Source organism: Amphiura filiformis, chromosome 9, assembly GCF_039555335.1.
Source record: "Amphiura filiformis chromosome 9, Afil_fr2py, whole genome shotgun sequence".
NCBI classification, from domain to species: domain Eukaryota; kingdom Metazoa; phylum Echinodermata; class Ophiuroidea; order Amphilepidida; family Amphiuridae; genus Amphiura; species Amphiura filiformis.
The window spans coordinates 38,458,427-38,476,686 of record NC_092636.1 but is presented as its reverse complement, the minus strand read 5'-3'; the positions used below and the strand labels follow the sequence as shown (position 1 = coordinate 38,476,686).

Here is an 18,260-nt window from a genome sequence, read left to right as displayed (position 1 = left end):
GGAAAAATAAACGCATACACGTACAAATTACAAAGAACAAAAGAACTGCCATACACTTTCAAGCACTCAAAGATATAGATATTGTAGCCATCTTTAGAAAGTACTACCAGCGCATGTTCAGCCTAACGATGTCAGAAATGACATCCGGGTAACCGTAATAAAAACATTAGTATGAAGCTTAATGTAACTTGGTCAGGAACCTGGCCTTTGATTTAAAGAAATTTTCTGCCCAATAAACACGCGCATACTCACAACAGACAATACACCTAGTCTCCTACGCAGCCAATTTGGTTACGCTCCCTCCACACTAACAGTTTGCCAATTACCGAGTATACGCCGTTTCTGATTAGCTAAGAGGGCGACAATGCAAAGTCTATGAGAACCTGATCAGAAGCGATGCATCCGGGAACTTGATTGCCAGTTGGTTAAACTCCTGGCTGAATAATCAGATACGTGAGCAGCACCTGCTGGATGACGTCATGGGAAAAGTACTAGCCATTCAAAAAGAACTCGTTATTATTGGTAGACTGTTTGTGTGGAGGGAGCAGAACCAAACTGGCTGCTGTGGAGACTAACAATACTCCATACCAAATCCATTTGACCTCATGACACTGACGCGAAAGAACTCAGCACCACGCACTCACATACTTGGGGTGAACTGTCACCTTCTTGATGAAAAGTAATAATTGTTTTGTTTCATGACGTCGATCAATCCGGAAATGTACGCAGTCGCGAGATTAATGGCGGCACTCACTGCAAACATTGGGGGGAGAAACACAATTGGAAAGTCGCGCTTGTAATCCTGCGGACTGCGGACTCGTTTTTTGGGGGTTTTTTTTGAGGTAACTACAAGCAATGCTCCAGTCAATACGGCACTTCCCATGCGCTTTTCTAGCACAATTTTTCACAAATTATGAGACGAACTTTTAACACGATACGCTGAAACACTTTTCTTGCTGCACGGTTGTTTGATGGCATGTAAAACGGAATAATTTTAAAGAAAAGTTGAACAGTGATGGCGCTATCTATATAAAATCTTGTTTGCATCTTTACAAGGGGTAGACATTTGTAAAATGGTATTAGAACATCAGCAAACAGACTAACAAATGACAAAGAAATTTAAAAAAACTTTATTAAAAAAGTATTATTTGGCTAATTTAAATTTAGAATATATGTAAATAGCGCCCTCAATTTGCACAAAAATGTACAGTTTATTGAATTAAAATTACCAAAAAAAGCAGAAAAAGATGAATAATTTGATATAGAAACGAAAAATTTATGTTAAAACTTGATACAAAATATATGCGTATACAGTTTATTAGTGCCATAGCTGTTGGTATTATTCAGGTCTAGAATTGAAAATGATAATGCTTTGTTAAACAAATTAATAAATTATTCCATCAAACAACCGTGGCTGTCACCAACAATCGCAACACACAAACAGCATACATTTTCACTCTCATTATCTCTCTTAACCAGCACTTTTCCCTCTATTTCACATTCTGTATCAATAACTCTCTCTTCCCTCCCTCTCGCTCACCCTCTATATCGATTTCTCCCTCTATTTCTCTTGCTCTCGATCCTCTCCCCTCACTTTCTTCATTTCCCCGTATCTCTCTGCCCGTATCTCTAACATTGAAATAAAATAGCATGTAGTTTAAAATGAATTATTTTGATATTTTTCCAGTTGGTGATTAAAATAGGGATGCGAAACTAATTCTATAACTTCGTTTTTCCTGGAGTGTAAATGTACCAAAGTAACGTACTCAGTCTTATTACCATACCTTAAAAAGACGCAGATAACAGTTTAACAGGTTAGGACTGTTTTTGTTTTAGTTTTGTTTGTTTGGTTGTGTTTTTTTTTTTCATCTTTAACATTTTGTTAAACAATGCAACATTGCCGTACAGCGAGTGTAAATCTTAATGAGCATTCACGATGATTGCTCGTTTTTGAGGCCTCATTTTTCAAATAGTATATGCATGATAATGATCTTTCAACATAGATTTCTGGAATAAAATTAAGCCTAATACATGGGCAAAGTTATTCTAACAAGCTCTTTATCTACATTTTTATCGATTTTTTTATGAAAAAAATTATATATTGATACATATTATTTTACAAAACACGATAATTACATTATGGTACAATAATACTTTCACGTCTACATATACACTCTTTTGGCACAAACTTTTTGGGAAAGCATTACATGGTATTGCAGACCCTTATTTTAATTCATATCTTTGGTAATATGGAAGATTATGAGAGTGTAATACTCGAAGCTGGACAGACTTTTACGTAGCAAACAAGCTACAAACAGGCAATGTCAAAGACCAAATCTACCGTTAAGTACGAAATGAGCGTAAAGTCACAATAGTTTCGAGATCTCCTTGCTACGGAGTTGATGTTCTTTGTTTGACGCGCACGTGTACACGCCAGTACTATGTCTCTCGTGTGAATGCCCATGGTGCCCTATTCAAAAAGGATATACAACATACCACCGGCTTGTCCAGGGCGCATCAAATAAAGAAACCAACTCAGCAGCCAAGAGGTCTCGAAACCACCAACTTGCGACTTAACGCTCAGTTCAGTGGGCAGGTTAAAATGATTAGTATTGGATGTTTCATAAAAAATTAAATGTTTTATTTTTTCCAATACAAAATTGATTGGTCTCATAGCTCGACCAATACATTTGTGTATTGGGTTCAAACCATCCAACTTTATATCAAACGTTAACAGGTGCGTGGCTAAATGATTACCCCCCTGTTATGATCAATATGAATATACACTATTCAGAAAACAAATACTTTGGAATAACGTGTAGGGACATAGTCTCGCAATTGTTAAGTGCTTAGAGCCAGAACTGGCAATGTACTGTTTAAGTATACTAACATTAATTGGCCCATTGTTTTAGACTTTTGTTTACTAGCACATAATTATGAACTTACATTCGAATATGAACTTGGACAGTGGAAATAGGCACTTTGCTTGTGTACCGTAGGAAGTTATATCATATCTAGGAGAATTAGAGAACATTTTTCTTGTCTCTGTAGTATCGATTGCGCAGAAGAAACCAACTCAAAACATAAATTTTGGACATTTCCGGCCAGTTCAGGTTTTAAGCTTTGGAGGTTACGCAATTGCGATTTACGTGTTTGAAGTTTTGTGTACAAGGATGCTCCCAGTAATAGCTATCTTGATTCTACTGGGAATATTATACAACACAATTTAAATTCCTATTTTATTTAGTGATTCTATGACACATGTAACCTTTCTTTATCTTCCTGTACAAGGTCTTCGACAGTCACATCGGTAATAAATTGATAATATGACCAATACACGATACTCAATAATAGGAATGTGACGGGGAAAAATACCCGTGAGTTTTTATCAATTTTACCCGGATCACAACCGGTGTCTTTGACACTTTTCAAGCCATGACAACATTCAAGATGACAGCATTCGTCTTCCTCCGCTGTCTCACTGTACCTGTGACACTCCCGGAGCCCACTCATTTGTCCCATCTGCGCATGCTCTTCACGCTGATGTGGTGCTCTGTTTGGACGGTGGAAGGGACTGGATGATGAACTGTTCACTTGCGTGTATTTTGATCCATTATTCCTCCCTATTGGTCCTGGCCCTCTACTTCCATCCAGAGCTACTTCCTAAAATGTGGGGGTGGGGTCAAAAACGCAAAAGAAGTAGAAAAAACCCGATTAGTATAATAATGGGCATGCGTTGGATCTTTCAGCACGAGGTTATATCCTTCTGATATCAAATAATTTTGATTTAAAAAAAAAAAATTAGCGATATAATATAAATTTTATGGCAAAGTATTGAAAATTGAATTTTTTCTGATATATAACAGTAAGCGAAGTAAAATTCTAAAAATTGAATCTTGCACACCTCCAGAAGTAAAGTTACAAGCATTGATTAGAAGGACCAGTTTTAAAATTGAATTTGTCCAAAAAGACCTTAGATCTTTTTGGAAAAAATTATACGTGTGGCCGAGTGGATAAGGCGCCCGACTCATAATCCATAGGTTGCGAGTTCGAGCTCCGCTCGTGCCAACGTGTTGTGTCCTTCGGCAAGGCACTTTATCCTCATTGCCTACTGGGATAGGGTTGGGTTTGATTGGATGTTTGTATAGTTGTTTGTTTCAATGTTGCAATATTGGCGCTGATTAAGCTGCTGCCTGCAAATTGCATTGTGTCTGTTTAGGTGTGTTTAATGTACAATTCTAGCAATTTGACCTGCGGGTCACCATTAGAGTTTGAAATAAATAAAACCTTCCTTTTTTTTTTAAACTTTGAGGACTTTCAAGGTATTTTCACAAGGGTCTCTCTTTTGTCCGTAAAAATTATAAAATGTTTCTCCATTTGTTCGTGGAAAAGCAACCCATCAATCCTGTCGTAAATATTGACCGGTTCCTAAAATAATAAAACAAATCTCTTACTATTTCATCTACTTCGGTGCCAGCATTCACTCTGAGAACACTCCTTCTTTCCATCAAGCCACATCCTGTTCGTTGTATCATAGCTCTCCTTGTTCTTGCTTCTTTAAATCGTGGTTTATCAAAATAACACACAACTGAAAATTCTAAAAGAGCACTGAAAACATAGAAATAACACATCCCTAGGTATATATCGATGGATTTGACATATGATAGTTTGGGCAAAGAGGACCCAGCATTGCCCATTAAAGTAGTCATGGTAAGCACAGTGGTTATGCCTAAAGCGACTCTTGCAGGTGTAGCCGTACGATGAATCCAGAAAGACAACCAGGATACGACGACAATTAAAGTAGCGGGCATATAAGCTTGAATTAGATAATATGAAATTTCTCGGCCGAGATAGAAGGTGCAATGCAGTTGTGAGTAATTTCCAACTGTGGAATAAAAATAAAACAGACAATCATTATATTTCTGGTTACAAAGAACAAATAATATTAATGAAAAACAATGTAACATTGGTGCAATTGAAGTTGATACTTATTGACCAGAAGGGACCAAAATAAGTACATGTCTATGAGCTGGGCCTGAGCGAAAAACGTTTCGTTGGAGGTCCCCAGAACCGATATTTGTTGCACACCATATGATAGGGACATTATGTCCTGAGCGGGAGCACAAAATTGTATGTTTCCAAAATGGTAAGTGCCACATTTATCTTCAAGGTCAGGTACAAGGAGACGCCTTAAAATTCCGCTTGATCAAAGATAATGTAATTTTATTATCTGAATCTATTGTAAAAAGCGTTTTTAGTGTGTTCCCGGTTGTTTCAAGAAAGGGAAGTGTGTTCTTTTTCACTAAACAAACAAAATGGCTGCCAAAATGATAGTCTTCTTAACGTGTGTAGCTCATTAGGTACATTTTGTAGTGGCTTTAGTTATGGAGTTGGTTGGAGGGTTCTAGAACCGACTTTTTACAACTACCAAGTAAAAGTAGGATATTGTAAGTCCTCAAGGTCATGTGCAAAGTAATGTAGTGAATTGGCCTAAAACGGCTGAATTTGAGTTTTGAGTACAATTTCTGAATTTGTGAAACATTATTCTGATATTATCAAGAAACTGAAGTTTGAGGTGATATTTACTGAACCTTAATACCAATAAGTGTTGGGTCAAAACTGAAATGCACTTGTAATGTACCAGCTTTTTATGGGAGGAGCTTTTGATTTGAAAATTGTTATAAGCTTACTGTACATAAAGAAACAGTGTGAGTTCATTGAACAACCAGGAATCCGCCCAGTTGTTTTTGTAACGTAAGTTTATAACATTTGACAGGGGTGAGATTCAAACTTTCTGAGTAAGTGTCACTTTTAAGAACCATATTTTAAGCTCTTCCCATTTAAAAAAAATTGGTACATTGCAAGTGCATTTCAGCTCTCACGAATACCAATTGCTGATGAAGTTTAGGAAATATCACCTCAAACCCCAATGAATTTGATAATAACAGAACAATGTTGCATAAAGTCCGATATTGTGTCCCCCACAAAGCTTATCTCAGCCTCCTAAAATGCACCATAATGCAGACTAAGTAAACTCATGGAAAGCACATTTTCCATTTAAAAAAAATCATTTTACACAATCTCCCGACACAGCCTAATTAATATTTAGCCCGTGTGGTACATGCAAATCCCTTCCAGACTAGTCTTAGCACTTCGTGAAGAAATATTCCATACTTATGTCAAGTCTGTTTGTTGTCAATATTTTTTACAAACCAACAACGTTTGTTTCTCCAACTTGAAAAAACTTCTGGCTAGATTTAGAATTTGCATGTTTATGACAGACGTTTTTGAATATGCCGTTAAAGTTATTCAAAACATTTTACGCCAGATATTTACATAATACTTCGACCGTTATTGTTGTGTAGCCTGCTTTTCGAGACCCAGGGGGACATACCAAAGAGATCAACAGTATACCAGCAACAAGTATTATAAAAAAAAAAGTCGGGGTAAACATTTAACATGTTTGAGCGCTTTTGAATACAAATGTTACTCTTTTAAAGTTGTACATTCACTGACGGTTGCAGATACTTTTTTTTTTTCGGGCATATCTAGGCATTAACAGCTGAAATCTAGGAGATAACGCTGACGAAACTTCGGCCAGGCACAAGTGACCTGGTGAACGAAGGGGGTCGCCGTAGATAGTCGGGGTATTTTTACAGGACAGGCAAGTGTAACCGACAATCGGGGGTTACCCTGATCGGAACCGCCTGCAAACGAGGTCTTTTATTATGGATCATCTGCCCCGCCATAACCAGATGAACCACGGGGAGAGCGGAGTTGTTGTTTTAAGGTCCTGCGGGGAATCGAACCCGGGACCTCTCGCACAGTGACATCGCCCCGATATCTTCATAGTAGAAATCGCCATGGTAGGTTGAATCCACAGCCACCCATGGCCATTTTATTCGGACCTTATGAGATGCATATTATTAGCGAAGTGACCTGACTAAAGCTACTGACAATAGACGGGGTAATTGATTTCTCGCTGTGTGAGCAAGCTTATATACGACATTGCGGTCAATGGTTATACTGTCTCCACTTGAGTGAGTGCCGCTATAGCCTGCTGCGCGCTGTAGTCCATACAGGACCAACGCAATATAAAATTGAGAGTTTTGGTCAAATTTTGAGTTCAAAGCGCACGGCCAATTTTCAAAGCGCACGCTAACGACTATAATATCTGTTCAACACGTATTTTCAAGTGTATGAGACCACATCTGGTTTCTTGGTTCATTTACGGGAGATATTCATCATTTTCTAACCCAGTATCCGAAGATTTTCGTCTGATATCAAAATCGTGCATAGCAATTAACGTATCGATCCCGTGTATTCATTTTAATGTCTCTGCTGCACCAAATAATTATTAGCCAGGCGATGTCGGTGTGTCTCGCACCAAAGGCAAAGACCTTAACCAGTGTGCCACGCTGCTCACACTTCAAGATGTGACAACGTTTCACGATACAGGGTATCCCTGAAAGAACTGTATCGTCGGGAACTGATTTTTTTTTTGTACTTAAACGCGTAAACCAAACGTAACTAAATAACTGATCATGTTGAGGAACATATCAGCTATCACATACTTTTTGAGTTTTGACAATTGACCGGTCCGTTTTTGAAATAACATTTTTTTACGAAACTCCCTCATTTTCAAGCCTTTTTATTTTAATTTTGTGTATCTGTGGCAAGGATAGACTACTTTTTTTTAAAATCTCTCAAGGAGGTTGCACTGTGGTCAAGATGAAGATTTTTTTATTGAGATTTACGCTTTGGACTATGTTGACGTTTGACGATGTCAGACGTGAGATTTGTGTGGATAATGTGTGGATAATAAAACAGCGGAAAAAACTGGAATGTACTCAATCCAGCGCGAATAACGCGAAAAAACGGGCGATTTTACTCATGCATGCGGGGGCTTTGAGACGAATTTTTAAATCAAGATGCATGGCCTTAGCACTATACATATAGTTTATAGATCATCGATTGATATTTGAATCCGTGGAAAGGCTTGAAAATGAGGGAGTTTCGTAAAATTCTTATATTTCAAGAACGGTATGGTCAATTGTCAAAATTCAAAAGATATGTGATAGCTCATTTATTCCTGAACCACACCAAGTATATATTTAGTTATGTTTAGTTGTGACGTTAAAATACTCAAACAACTACGTTTCTGACGATACAGTTCTCTCAGGGACACCCTGTACAACAATACCACAATACCGAGGGCACCACGCCATGTTGACTGAAAACATTCAGCGCACTTGAGTGTCGGTTTGAATGTTAACAAATTAAGAATGTTGGTCTTTTGTCGAATTCAATAATCCTACTCCTAATCCATAACCACTAACCCTAACCGTTTGGCATAGACGATTACACCTTACTCATTTCGTTACACGCGCTTGGTTTACTGTTATTTATATACACGGTTTTTGACGGTAACAATTACGAGTACTTCTCTACTGAGTTGTCATACATACCATAGTATTGGGCAGTGTGTTCCATATTAGCAAAACCAAGTATAGTAAACTGAGGAAGAGAAATGGTGTTATCTACCCAAATTGGATCTTTTAAAATCCACGAGAACTGGATATCCTTGTCACTGTACGCATCTGTAAAAGTCACGGAGATAAACAACCCCGTTAGTTTAATCGGTAAAGGCGGTAGACTATGACATGTCTGATGCATGACGGTATGTATTCGAGCCCTTGCAGTGTCATTATATTCCGATTCTCATTGAAAATATTAAGTGGAATTCTCCTGGACAATGACAATACTTGTCCCGGTATCAGGTAACTGATCTTGTTTGCAACAATAATTCTATATAATGTATACATACTGATTCTGATTTTGGTAGTATGTCAGTAGTAATTTGTTTATAAGATGTATCTTTTTGATAAACTGATCAGCAGCCTTCTGTAAAATGCAACAGACATACTATATAATTGCGCTATTGCTTTTTAAGCAATTTTAAGCAGCTGTTTTGATTCTCGGTATTGGATTTTTGAAAATAGATCACAAGGCACAGGACCTCAATGTTTGAAATAAGAACTTGCAATATTCAATTCTCCTCCTGTTGGCACAATAAAACTTTACATAATAAGACACTGAATTCAGTTTTGGGCGAAGTGTGGGTTATTCGAGCAAAGTCTGGTGCTACATATATCTCATTTTGCTAGTACCAAACACATTCTTAACCAATCATTAATCCTATTGTTGAAGGATAGTAAGCTTGTACCTAGAACTGTTTGTTATACAGCCCAGTATTTTTTTGATATGGTTATAATCCCTGTTCAAGTGGTGGGTTACAAAAGCATTGTGTTGTATTTTCTAGGTATGTATTAGCCCTCTCTAACAATGAGAGGACATTCCCGAACCTCGTTGACTTGGGGATGATTTGAAATGACCGCCACTTCAGATTGTCATGCTTGTTTGATATTTTCTGCCAACAATGTGGAAAAAGAGATACATGTAGCAGCCGACATAAGGTACCTTTCGCTGTAAAGGGTCACATTTTTCAAGATTGAAATTGGCTGGATTGCGTATAAGCTAGTCTCACTTGCATCTGTTTCATTATTTTGTATATTCGAAAAGCATTCCGACATGTGTTACTTAGCTTTCATCACGGTATATATTGTGGAATGTGTAAATTGAAAAATATATGCAAAGATATACATGTTAAATATCGGTAAGATTGGATATCTTAAGTATACTAAAATCTATGTCATGAAGGTTTTGCTTCAAGCATATCGACGCGGTCGATTGTTGAGTTCCGATTTCAAATATTAAGGTAACCATAAATGACGGCAAGGATGTTTTCTTTAATTTAAGATAAAATTTAAGTGACAGCAAATGATGCGGAAATAACCAATTTATGAACCTAAAAAAAATGGAAGGTACAAATTCAAAAGTTGCAAGTTTCACTTTGCATCAACGTTTACCGTACCAAGTCCCATTGTCCGCGCACTCACTATGATTAGGTTATTATTATGTTCACAACAGAGTTGCAACTTCTGAATAAATATATTATATTGGGTTTACTTTCATAACCTGATTATTTCTGCATCATTTGCCGTACGTAATGAGAAAAATGACTTACAGCTTTCTATGACAAGATGACAGCGTTGTTTGTCCATTGGAAAGTAGGCCAGATTCATACCACAGCTTGCAATGACAGTTATTCTGAAAAGCATGTGCGAAAATACTTTGATAGAATAGTACGGATCAAAATTAACCTGCTCCCACGGAAAGCGCGTAAAGTCGCATGTTGGAAGTTTAGAGACAATGGTATTCTCAGAGGACATATTACTACTACAGGTGCACGTCAAACAAACAACATCAACTCAGTAGCCAGGGTGTCCCAAAACTATCAACTTGCGACTTTACGATCATCAATGACTTACTAATTATTTATTCAGTGTTTCACAAACCATTTATCAAATAGATTTGAGCTTATCAATAGGGCAGGTCAATTACATTCGAAAGTTAAAAATGAGAAGTGCAAAATAATTTACACCTTAATTTACTTCCGTTTTCAAAACCCTATCGACTTCAAAATAAAAATACACTACATTTGCTTGGTTCTTGCTTCTTTTTTTCTCGCTTTTCATTGCCTTTTTTAAGTTCGAGAAGTAATGCCTTTCTAAAGTGAAATTACGGATTCATGTATTACATTCGCTAGTTTTGGATGGCCTTGATCAGTCTGTATTCACTGTTGAATGTTTACTTTGAAAAAATGCTGTAAATCCAGAATTCTACGCAGGGGTTAAGAATATCAAATACAGAAAATAATGAGATACTGCTTGCTAAACATGAATATTTATGAGTAGTCATCCAACCATGTACCGAGATAACAAAGCTCACGTGTTCGTCATATTTTGTTGCCTGTGTTTACCCAATACATGTATTGCCTCTTTTACATATGAATGAGCCGCATCTTGAACAAGACTCTCGGGTAGGGAAGTCCGTCTTTAATGCATGATATGTGACTCAATGATTAGAAATAAGTCGCCGCAGTTCGTAAATTGACAGTGGTCCCAGGACATCGATTTGTATTCATTAGTTAACATAGCGATCGGCGAAAACAATTTTGGAATGATGTATTGACCTGCACTAGACGTACGTTGTAACTCTGCATCACACTATTGATTATCAAAGAGGTTCGTAATTCTATGGAAATTTCATATTATGTAGAGTCCATGAATGTTTCAATCGCACCGGTGCTTTTGAAACGAGTGGCATTGTATTCAGTCTGTGATTGCACACGTACATGTTGTGAAATACTTCCTATTACAGCACTACTTTTTGGCATTAAAAATATTATCCTGTTTTCCATTGGTACCCTTCTTTTCTCTCGTCAGTCCGTCACAAAGAAAAAACGACATAATATATATAATATACTGTTCAAAGTAGATGAAAAAACCCATAAGAATATGTGACATGATCTGAATAAATCACACTTAAGTCGGCAATACATATGTTAGGATATAGGCAAAAATAAGGAGCTAACAATTACCACAAAATACAACCAAGTATTTAAGGATTTCAACATCATTAAGGTTAGCAACTATTTTAAACTGTTGCGATTTGGTAGTTCACAACAACTTGCGTATATGGTAGTGAGCTTTGACAAATATTGTATTAACCATTTCATAGCGAGCGTGTAGAAGAATTTAAATATCACAGAGGGCTGAAACAGCAACACTTTTGTAAAACGTACATCACTCATTAACAACAATAAGTCAAGCACGTATTCAAAGTATATGATTTGTAGAATGAACTTTTGCAAAACATCCAAGTGTTATTGTTCAATAATATATTGATTTAAATAATGAAAATCGTGTACCCTTAAGTGCTACAATATACTAATCAAGCTAGAAATGATAATAGCATTTTTTAGAATATCCGACTTTGGTCTGACTCTGACCATGGACTACAGTCCATGCTCTGACTTGATCAGATTATGTCACATAATTTTGATCTGCTCCCACGGAATGAGCAATAAGTTGTATATAAGTTGGTAGTTTCTATGCCTCCTGGTTGCTGAGTTGGTTTCTTTATTTGATGTGCACCTGTGCATGTCAGTAGTACTTGCAGTATGTCCTTTGTGAATGAGGCACACTAGGCATCTACAAAGGACGTACTACTTGGCTTATACAGGTGCGCGTCAAACAAAGATCATCAATTCAGTAGCCAGGTGGTACCGAAACTATCAACCTGCGACTTTATGCTCATTTCATGCAAGCAGGACACGCAAATTATGAATAGATGACAGGATCTCGATTTCAAACCTGCAGCTAAATAAGATTCGTCCGTCTGGTGTTAGTCTTATGAGAGAGTTCTTGGCAATGACGTCATGAAATCTAGCGTCCTTTTCATTGACGAAGTACGCGTCTGGAATCCATACTTTTTCAACCATTTCAGCATTTAAGTTGAGTCCTTGGTCAATTTCCGTGTATGTTAAACGGGGATCCACCCATTCTGTTCGGAAATACATATCCACGGTGTATTCCTGTATACAAAGGAAACGATTGAGAATTAGATATAAAATATGGTCAGGCTACCACATATTAATGTCCAGTAGGATATGAAATAATAGTGCAATGTTGGCTTCTTTATACTCTTCATACACTCGTACACACGTATTTCCCCGTTCCCCGGCGGGAGTGCAGGTTGCATAGGGAATGAAGGACCGTTCATGACTAACTAAGATTAGAAATTAAAAACTGTTTCCAAGAAATTCGTGTACAAATTGAACTTATTGCACTTTCTAAGACGTCTTTTCTGTTACGTCTCTTTTTCAGTTCTCAACAGCAACTTTATGTTCTGGTTCTTGATTTTCCGCGCAAGTGATTAACTTTGTTCAGGCTTTGTTCTCCTTAACGACGTGTTATATGACGTTGAAGTCAATCTTAGCCGCTGCTGAAAGACGCCGGCGGAAAATTAGCTGCCGCGTCTTTCGCAACGGAAAATCGCCCATAAGACGTTTGTATAAATATGACTTTGGGCAGCTTACATTGAGTTTTATTTATAGCTTATGGATTAGATGAATATTATGATACTAATAACAGAGGCATTCTGTGCCAACATGGATGTAAATGGGTACCTATGCCTCATCAACCCCCTCCTACAATCAAGGTTGGACAGGTAAGGTTAAAAGTTTCAAACAGCCCTGATTAGCGGGTGAACTGAACAGCCAGTTGTTTAAAATATTGTTTAAGAATTTTAACAAGTTGTTTAATTATTTTTCAGCAGAAGGCTGTTTAGTTCACCAGTTTAAACTTTTAAACAGCGTTTGAGTATAAGATCATATCATATTCGGTGTAATGAGCACTAAGGGTGGTGGGACAATTACTTGGAGCCGTTTGACGGTTTGTTCGAACGTTTTACGGCGACAGGAACAAATCCGGAGGGGTAGCATCTATCGACGCCTTTTGTTTGATAAGGGTAAATAAAACGATCACTTATGAGAAGCGCCATTTTAAAACACCATCAGGCAAATGTGTTATCATCTCCCTTATATTTTTTCACAGGGAAATAATCCAAGGATTATTTGAACATTCACACCACGCTTTCAAATGTAGATTGACTTATTCGATTTCTCTGCTCGCGAAACACTTCTTTGTTTACTTTGATCAAGGTAACTACAAACCAACAGATTCTGCGATCACACGATTATGTTGCAAACCAAAACTGCTTTCTAAAGGTTTCTAACAAAGGGTACAGATAAAGGTATCGGTAATAACGTTGGTAAAGATCTTAGGCAAGATAACATAAAACCAAAACCAAAACCAATCCTAAAACTCATAACTTAAAACGACCGATTCGCAAGAATAGACAGTTGACTGGGTGAAACATAAGAGGTCATTGTATTCTCTCAAGGCCGCCATGGCTTCACATTGTTCAAATTAAAGTTGTCATTTTTAGTTAATTTCTCTAATTGCAATACTTATTGAAGGTTAATGAATGTTGATAAATGTGACCAACCACCACGAAGTGGTAGTTAAGTCGGCTCTAGATCATTTTCTGTTTATTGCAGATTTTGAAAGAATGCATTTTCAGCTTCAAAATGACACCTCAACCAGCTTCATTGGACATCTGGAAGTGAAGTTATGGTCAAATGGTCAAACAAAGGTCAAATCCCTACTATACTTTACACAGAAATCCATATACTGTTTTGATTGTATCTCAATAGGGAAAATGCCGACTTTACGACCAGTTTGTGATGGATGGGCACACATAACATGTTAATGAAAAGAAAAAAAATAGATTGTTCGTTTGAGTTACTATCTGACGTTATTCATTCTATCCCAATTATTAGCCTACTACATGAAACATCTTATCTAAAAACCCCAATATGAATAAATAAATAAACTCCCACCTGGAGTACAAACTTACCATAAGCACTTCATTGATTGGCCCGATTGAGTACACCATCATGCTCACATTGACCAGAACAGGTTCTCCTACGAATATAATACAATGAAAATTTAGATTTTCACTCTTTTACAAATGACACACAAATATTTACAAGTGCAATACAAACTCAGTCTGTCAATAACCTAAACATTATTTTGTCCTACATGTAATATGAAAACTATGTTGTACAGCGAAATATTTTTTTACCAAATATGATATATAATCTCACAAACGTGTATTGTGTCCCAAATATGTACAGTTTTAAGGCACATGCATCTCGTATATCCAAAATATATATCTATTTAGGATGAGCTCTTGTATAACAGTGTACATGCGGATATATAAATATAATAGGTACGTATCAGGCGGGGATGGTAGAGTGAAATCCGAGACATCTCTTACCAGGAAAAATCCCTCCCTCTATTACTAGGGTGGGCAACTAACTCCTGATAAGCCTCTGGAATAGAGGGACGGATGGGCTGCTTCATACGTATTGGATGGGGGTGCTGACATGGTAATATAACACTGAACACACTTGTGGAAACGAATAGGGACCAACATGGACCACAATTTCAGCAAAATACATCACAGATACTAAATTAAACAAAAGCAACAAATCAGACAACATTCTTTGCAGATTGCTCCTAACACACTACTAATAGAGCGGTGCTATATATTATATCAATCTAGTTATGCGATACTGTTTTATAAATTTGTGTTACCCCAGTGTCAGCTTCGCAATCTGTGCGTAAACACTAGTCACGTACATGCAAATGTTACTGCAATTCAGTCAACAAATAATCGGTCGAACGAGTATATTTAGCTTCTTGAACAAGACTTACAAGACTAACAATATATACTTTACGTACCGTACAGCATTTGTAACACTTTCTCAAAAGCGTATTGAAATTCGGACGATGTTACCTTACCCTTCCATACTTTCCTGGATCGATTATTTGCCGATTTCTTATAATTTACAATTGTTTTATCATTGAACAAGACGTATCAAGAAACGGAAAGCATTCCTCAAATTTCAACAAGTCTTGCATTTCATCAGAGAGTCTTCATTACATCGGAAATGCTGCCATATCCCTTTCGTAGCTTGCGCGACTCAATTAAGTGATTTTAAAATACATTTTATCATTCGTAGTTTATCTTCAAAATCAACTGAGCAGACTAGGATTTGAATATTATTGTCACTTTTTTGATCAATTTAATTATTCCTTTACCCATAAAACTGTTTATATATAAACATAAACATAATTATCGAAATATACAAATTTAATTTACATGGCCATATTTTAACTATTGTTCACGAGCGCTTTGTCTTATACAACGAATCAAACTTGCATCTGCATGCATTCCAGAAAACGTTACAGTTACGATGAATATTGATATCAAACGCAAATTTTAGGTGGTGTTATGTTTATACATCAGATCAAACAAATTGTTATCTGCTTCGATAAATCATAGTTAGATTTTATTCACATGAATTGTTCCCGAATTTTCTCCAAACCCGTTTTCCTGGAATGTAACACAGTTAGTATCCTTAAAATCACACTATTGCTATTTTCTGCAAAATTCCTCGTAACTTTAAACACCTTTGATCAACGCATGTGGATTGAAAACACCGTATGACTTTAGTGCAGTAGCATATTTTTGCAAAATGAGAAAAACATTTTTGATTATCTAGTAAATAATTCAGTTTGATTTAGACTTTACAATCGCACTCGTCAAACTCCTATAGAAGATGCGAGGTTAAAATCTTGAAATAATACAGTATCGGTTACCAAAGATTGACATATTATATGTCTATGGAAATTGACAGAGGTTCGTTACTATTAGTTATGTTCTATCAATCCATGACTGTAGTTTATAAGTACGCCGCCGAATTGGGTTATTTTTGTCTACGCTGGCACGATCGGCACCCCTTTAGGGAGTTTCAAATTGACGTTTGTTTTAAGTTACAGCGCCGCACTATTTTGTCTACAAAAAAGAGCAAAATCACGAGCGTATAGGGCGTTCTCTGTAGATTCCTGAACGAACGAAGTGTGTTGAATTATAAGTAATGGCTTGTGGCCATGCGTGAAATTACATATTATTATGCATGCTTCATTTAATGTTGCTTTCATAGGGCTTCAGGTTGCCATACGGCTGCTACCTGTTTGATGAAACATGTTTTGGTCGTGTCTTGGCCATTTGTCTTAACATCGAGTAGTATAAGGTAGTATATTGGGGTGGAAATGTTTGAAATGATTTATCTCTTGACTTTTGTCTGCTTTTTTTTCATTTCTATGAAATACTGAATATTTGAGGGCTAACGATTTTCACACTGCCATATAATAATGATGCAAAACTACTTTTTTTCTCAATATTTTATTACAAAAATGCTTAACATGTATAATATGCAAGCGGCTTTTAATGTTATTCTTGCAGTTACTTATAGACTTGGTGCCATGTTAACTTTCATTTGTTTTATACAAGCACATATCTTATTATCATCATTATAAATATTGACATCACATTTGATACACTTATTTCAGTTCATTATACAATCACATACAATTATCTGCCATTGCATTACAGTAAAGTCGAATTTATTCAACGAAATAATATTATTTTCTTAAGCACAATTATTTCAAATCAGTGGTCAGGTCTATCTCCCCCTCTCTCCGTCTCTCTCCTCTCTTTCCCCCAACTCTCTCAAACAAAAAACATACTTGAAAACAGAAAAAAGATACTTATTAGATAATGAAAGAAAAGAGAAATAGGGCGAGAGAAAGAAAGAGAGGGAGAGGGGGAGAGAGAGAGGAGAAAGAGAAAAGCAGACTTCCACATGTGGACATGGCCACACACCTATCCACATACCCCTTCTACCCAATCTTTACACACCACATCCCCCATACACCAATATCACACACATCCAGCTACATTCTTTCGCGAGAATACCCCCCCCCATGCACGCGCGCCACTCACACCCCTCCCCACACACCAACAGCCTATGGGCAGAAGAAGAAAGGGAGATAGAGAAAGTCACTCGCACAACAGATAAAAGAGTATATTATGTAACTGCTTTTACCATTCGCCGGTGACACACACGATTATGTTTATGCATCAATGGTGTGCTGGACCACTTGTAAAATCAAAAAATAAACGTACACCATAAACTTACTTACAACATACACATTCGTATCATTTAGCCTCGCCAAACATTCCAACATTCTCAAAATACATACAGACCCACACTTGATCATTCGCATTGAAAGAAGCTTCGCAAATGACACCATCTTTTGCACTAATGCTAACACTGTTATTGTTAATTTTATATATTTCAGGAATATTTCACTTATATCAAATATCAGTGAACAATGATAAAACCATTTTCGAAGTATAAAACTATCTTGCACGTATACATTTTTGAGTTCAACTACTCTCTAGCAGAAAGTTTTATTTTTATGTTAAATCATTATTTGCTTGCTATTTTTGTGTTTTTAATTTTTATTATAAAAACAAGGGTACGAAAAAATTCACATCACGGTCTTCAATATCTGGAACCTATCGTTTACAGGACACATCAATAGATCCTTGTGATTTGAAGTAACTGGTTTAATAATTTGAGCAAAAACTGTCTGTAGCCATACTTGTCAATTTGTATTTGATGAGTTGATTTTTAGCTTAAAAAGTTGTAACTTATGACACACAGAGAATTTTTTACATAACGTTATGAGCCTTCATAATAATTAAGTGAACAAATATGTAATATTTACTGAATTATGTGATTAATTAAGTAAAATATAACTTTACATAATTTAGTAAATATTAAAAGAGGTAAATTTTACTTAATTATTTCGAGG

At 36.6% G+C, this 18,260-nt stretch overlaps 1 protein-coding gene across 2 annotated transcripts in view; it reads right to left on the bottom strand.

Moving 5' to 3' along the window:
* Positions 1-2,162: 2,162 nt before the first annotated feature.
* The window catches only part of LOC140160964 (glycine receptor subunit alpha-4-like), a 243,472-nt gene continuing 227,374 nt past the window's right edge, over positions 2,163-18,260 (bottom strand). For both annotated transcript variants that reach the window (XM_072184317.1, XM_072184318.1), the window contains 6 exons: positions 14,386-14,453; positions 12,279-12,499; positions 10,088-10,170; positions 8,469-8,600; positions 4,455-4,885; positions 2,163-3,663 (listed from right to left, as the gene is read on the bottom strand). In XM_072184317.1, coding sequence (XP_072040418.1) covers positions 3,253-3,663; positions 4,455-4,885; positions 8,469-8,600; positions 10,088-10,170; positions 12,279-12,499; positions 14,386-14,453 — 1,346 coding nt within the window. In that variant the 3' untranslated portion in view covers positions 2,163-3,252. The remainder of the gene's footprint in view (positions 3,664-4,454; positions 4,886-8,468; positions 8,601-10,087; positions 10,171-12,278; positions 12,500-14,385; positions 14,454-18,260) is intronic.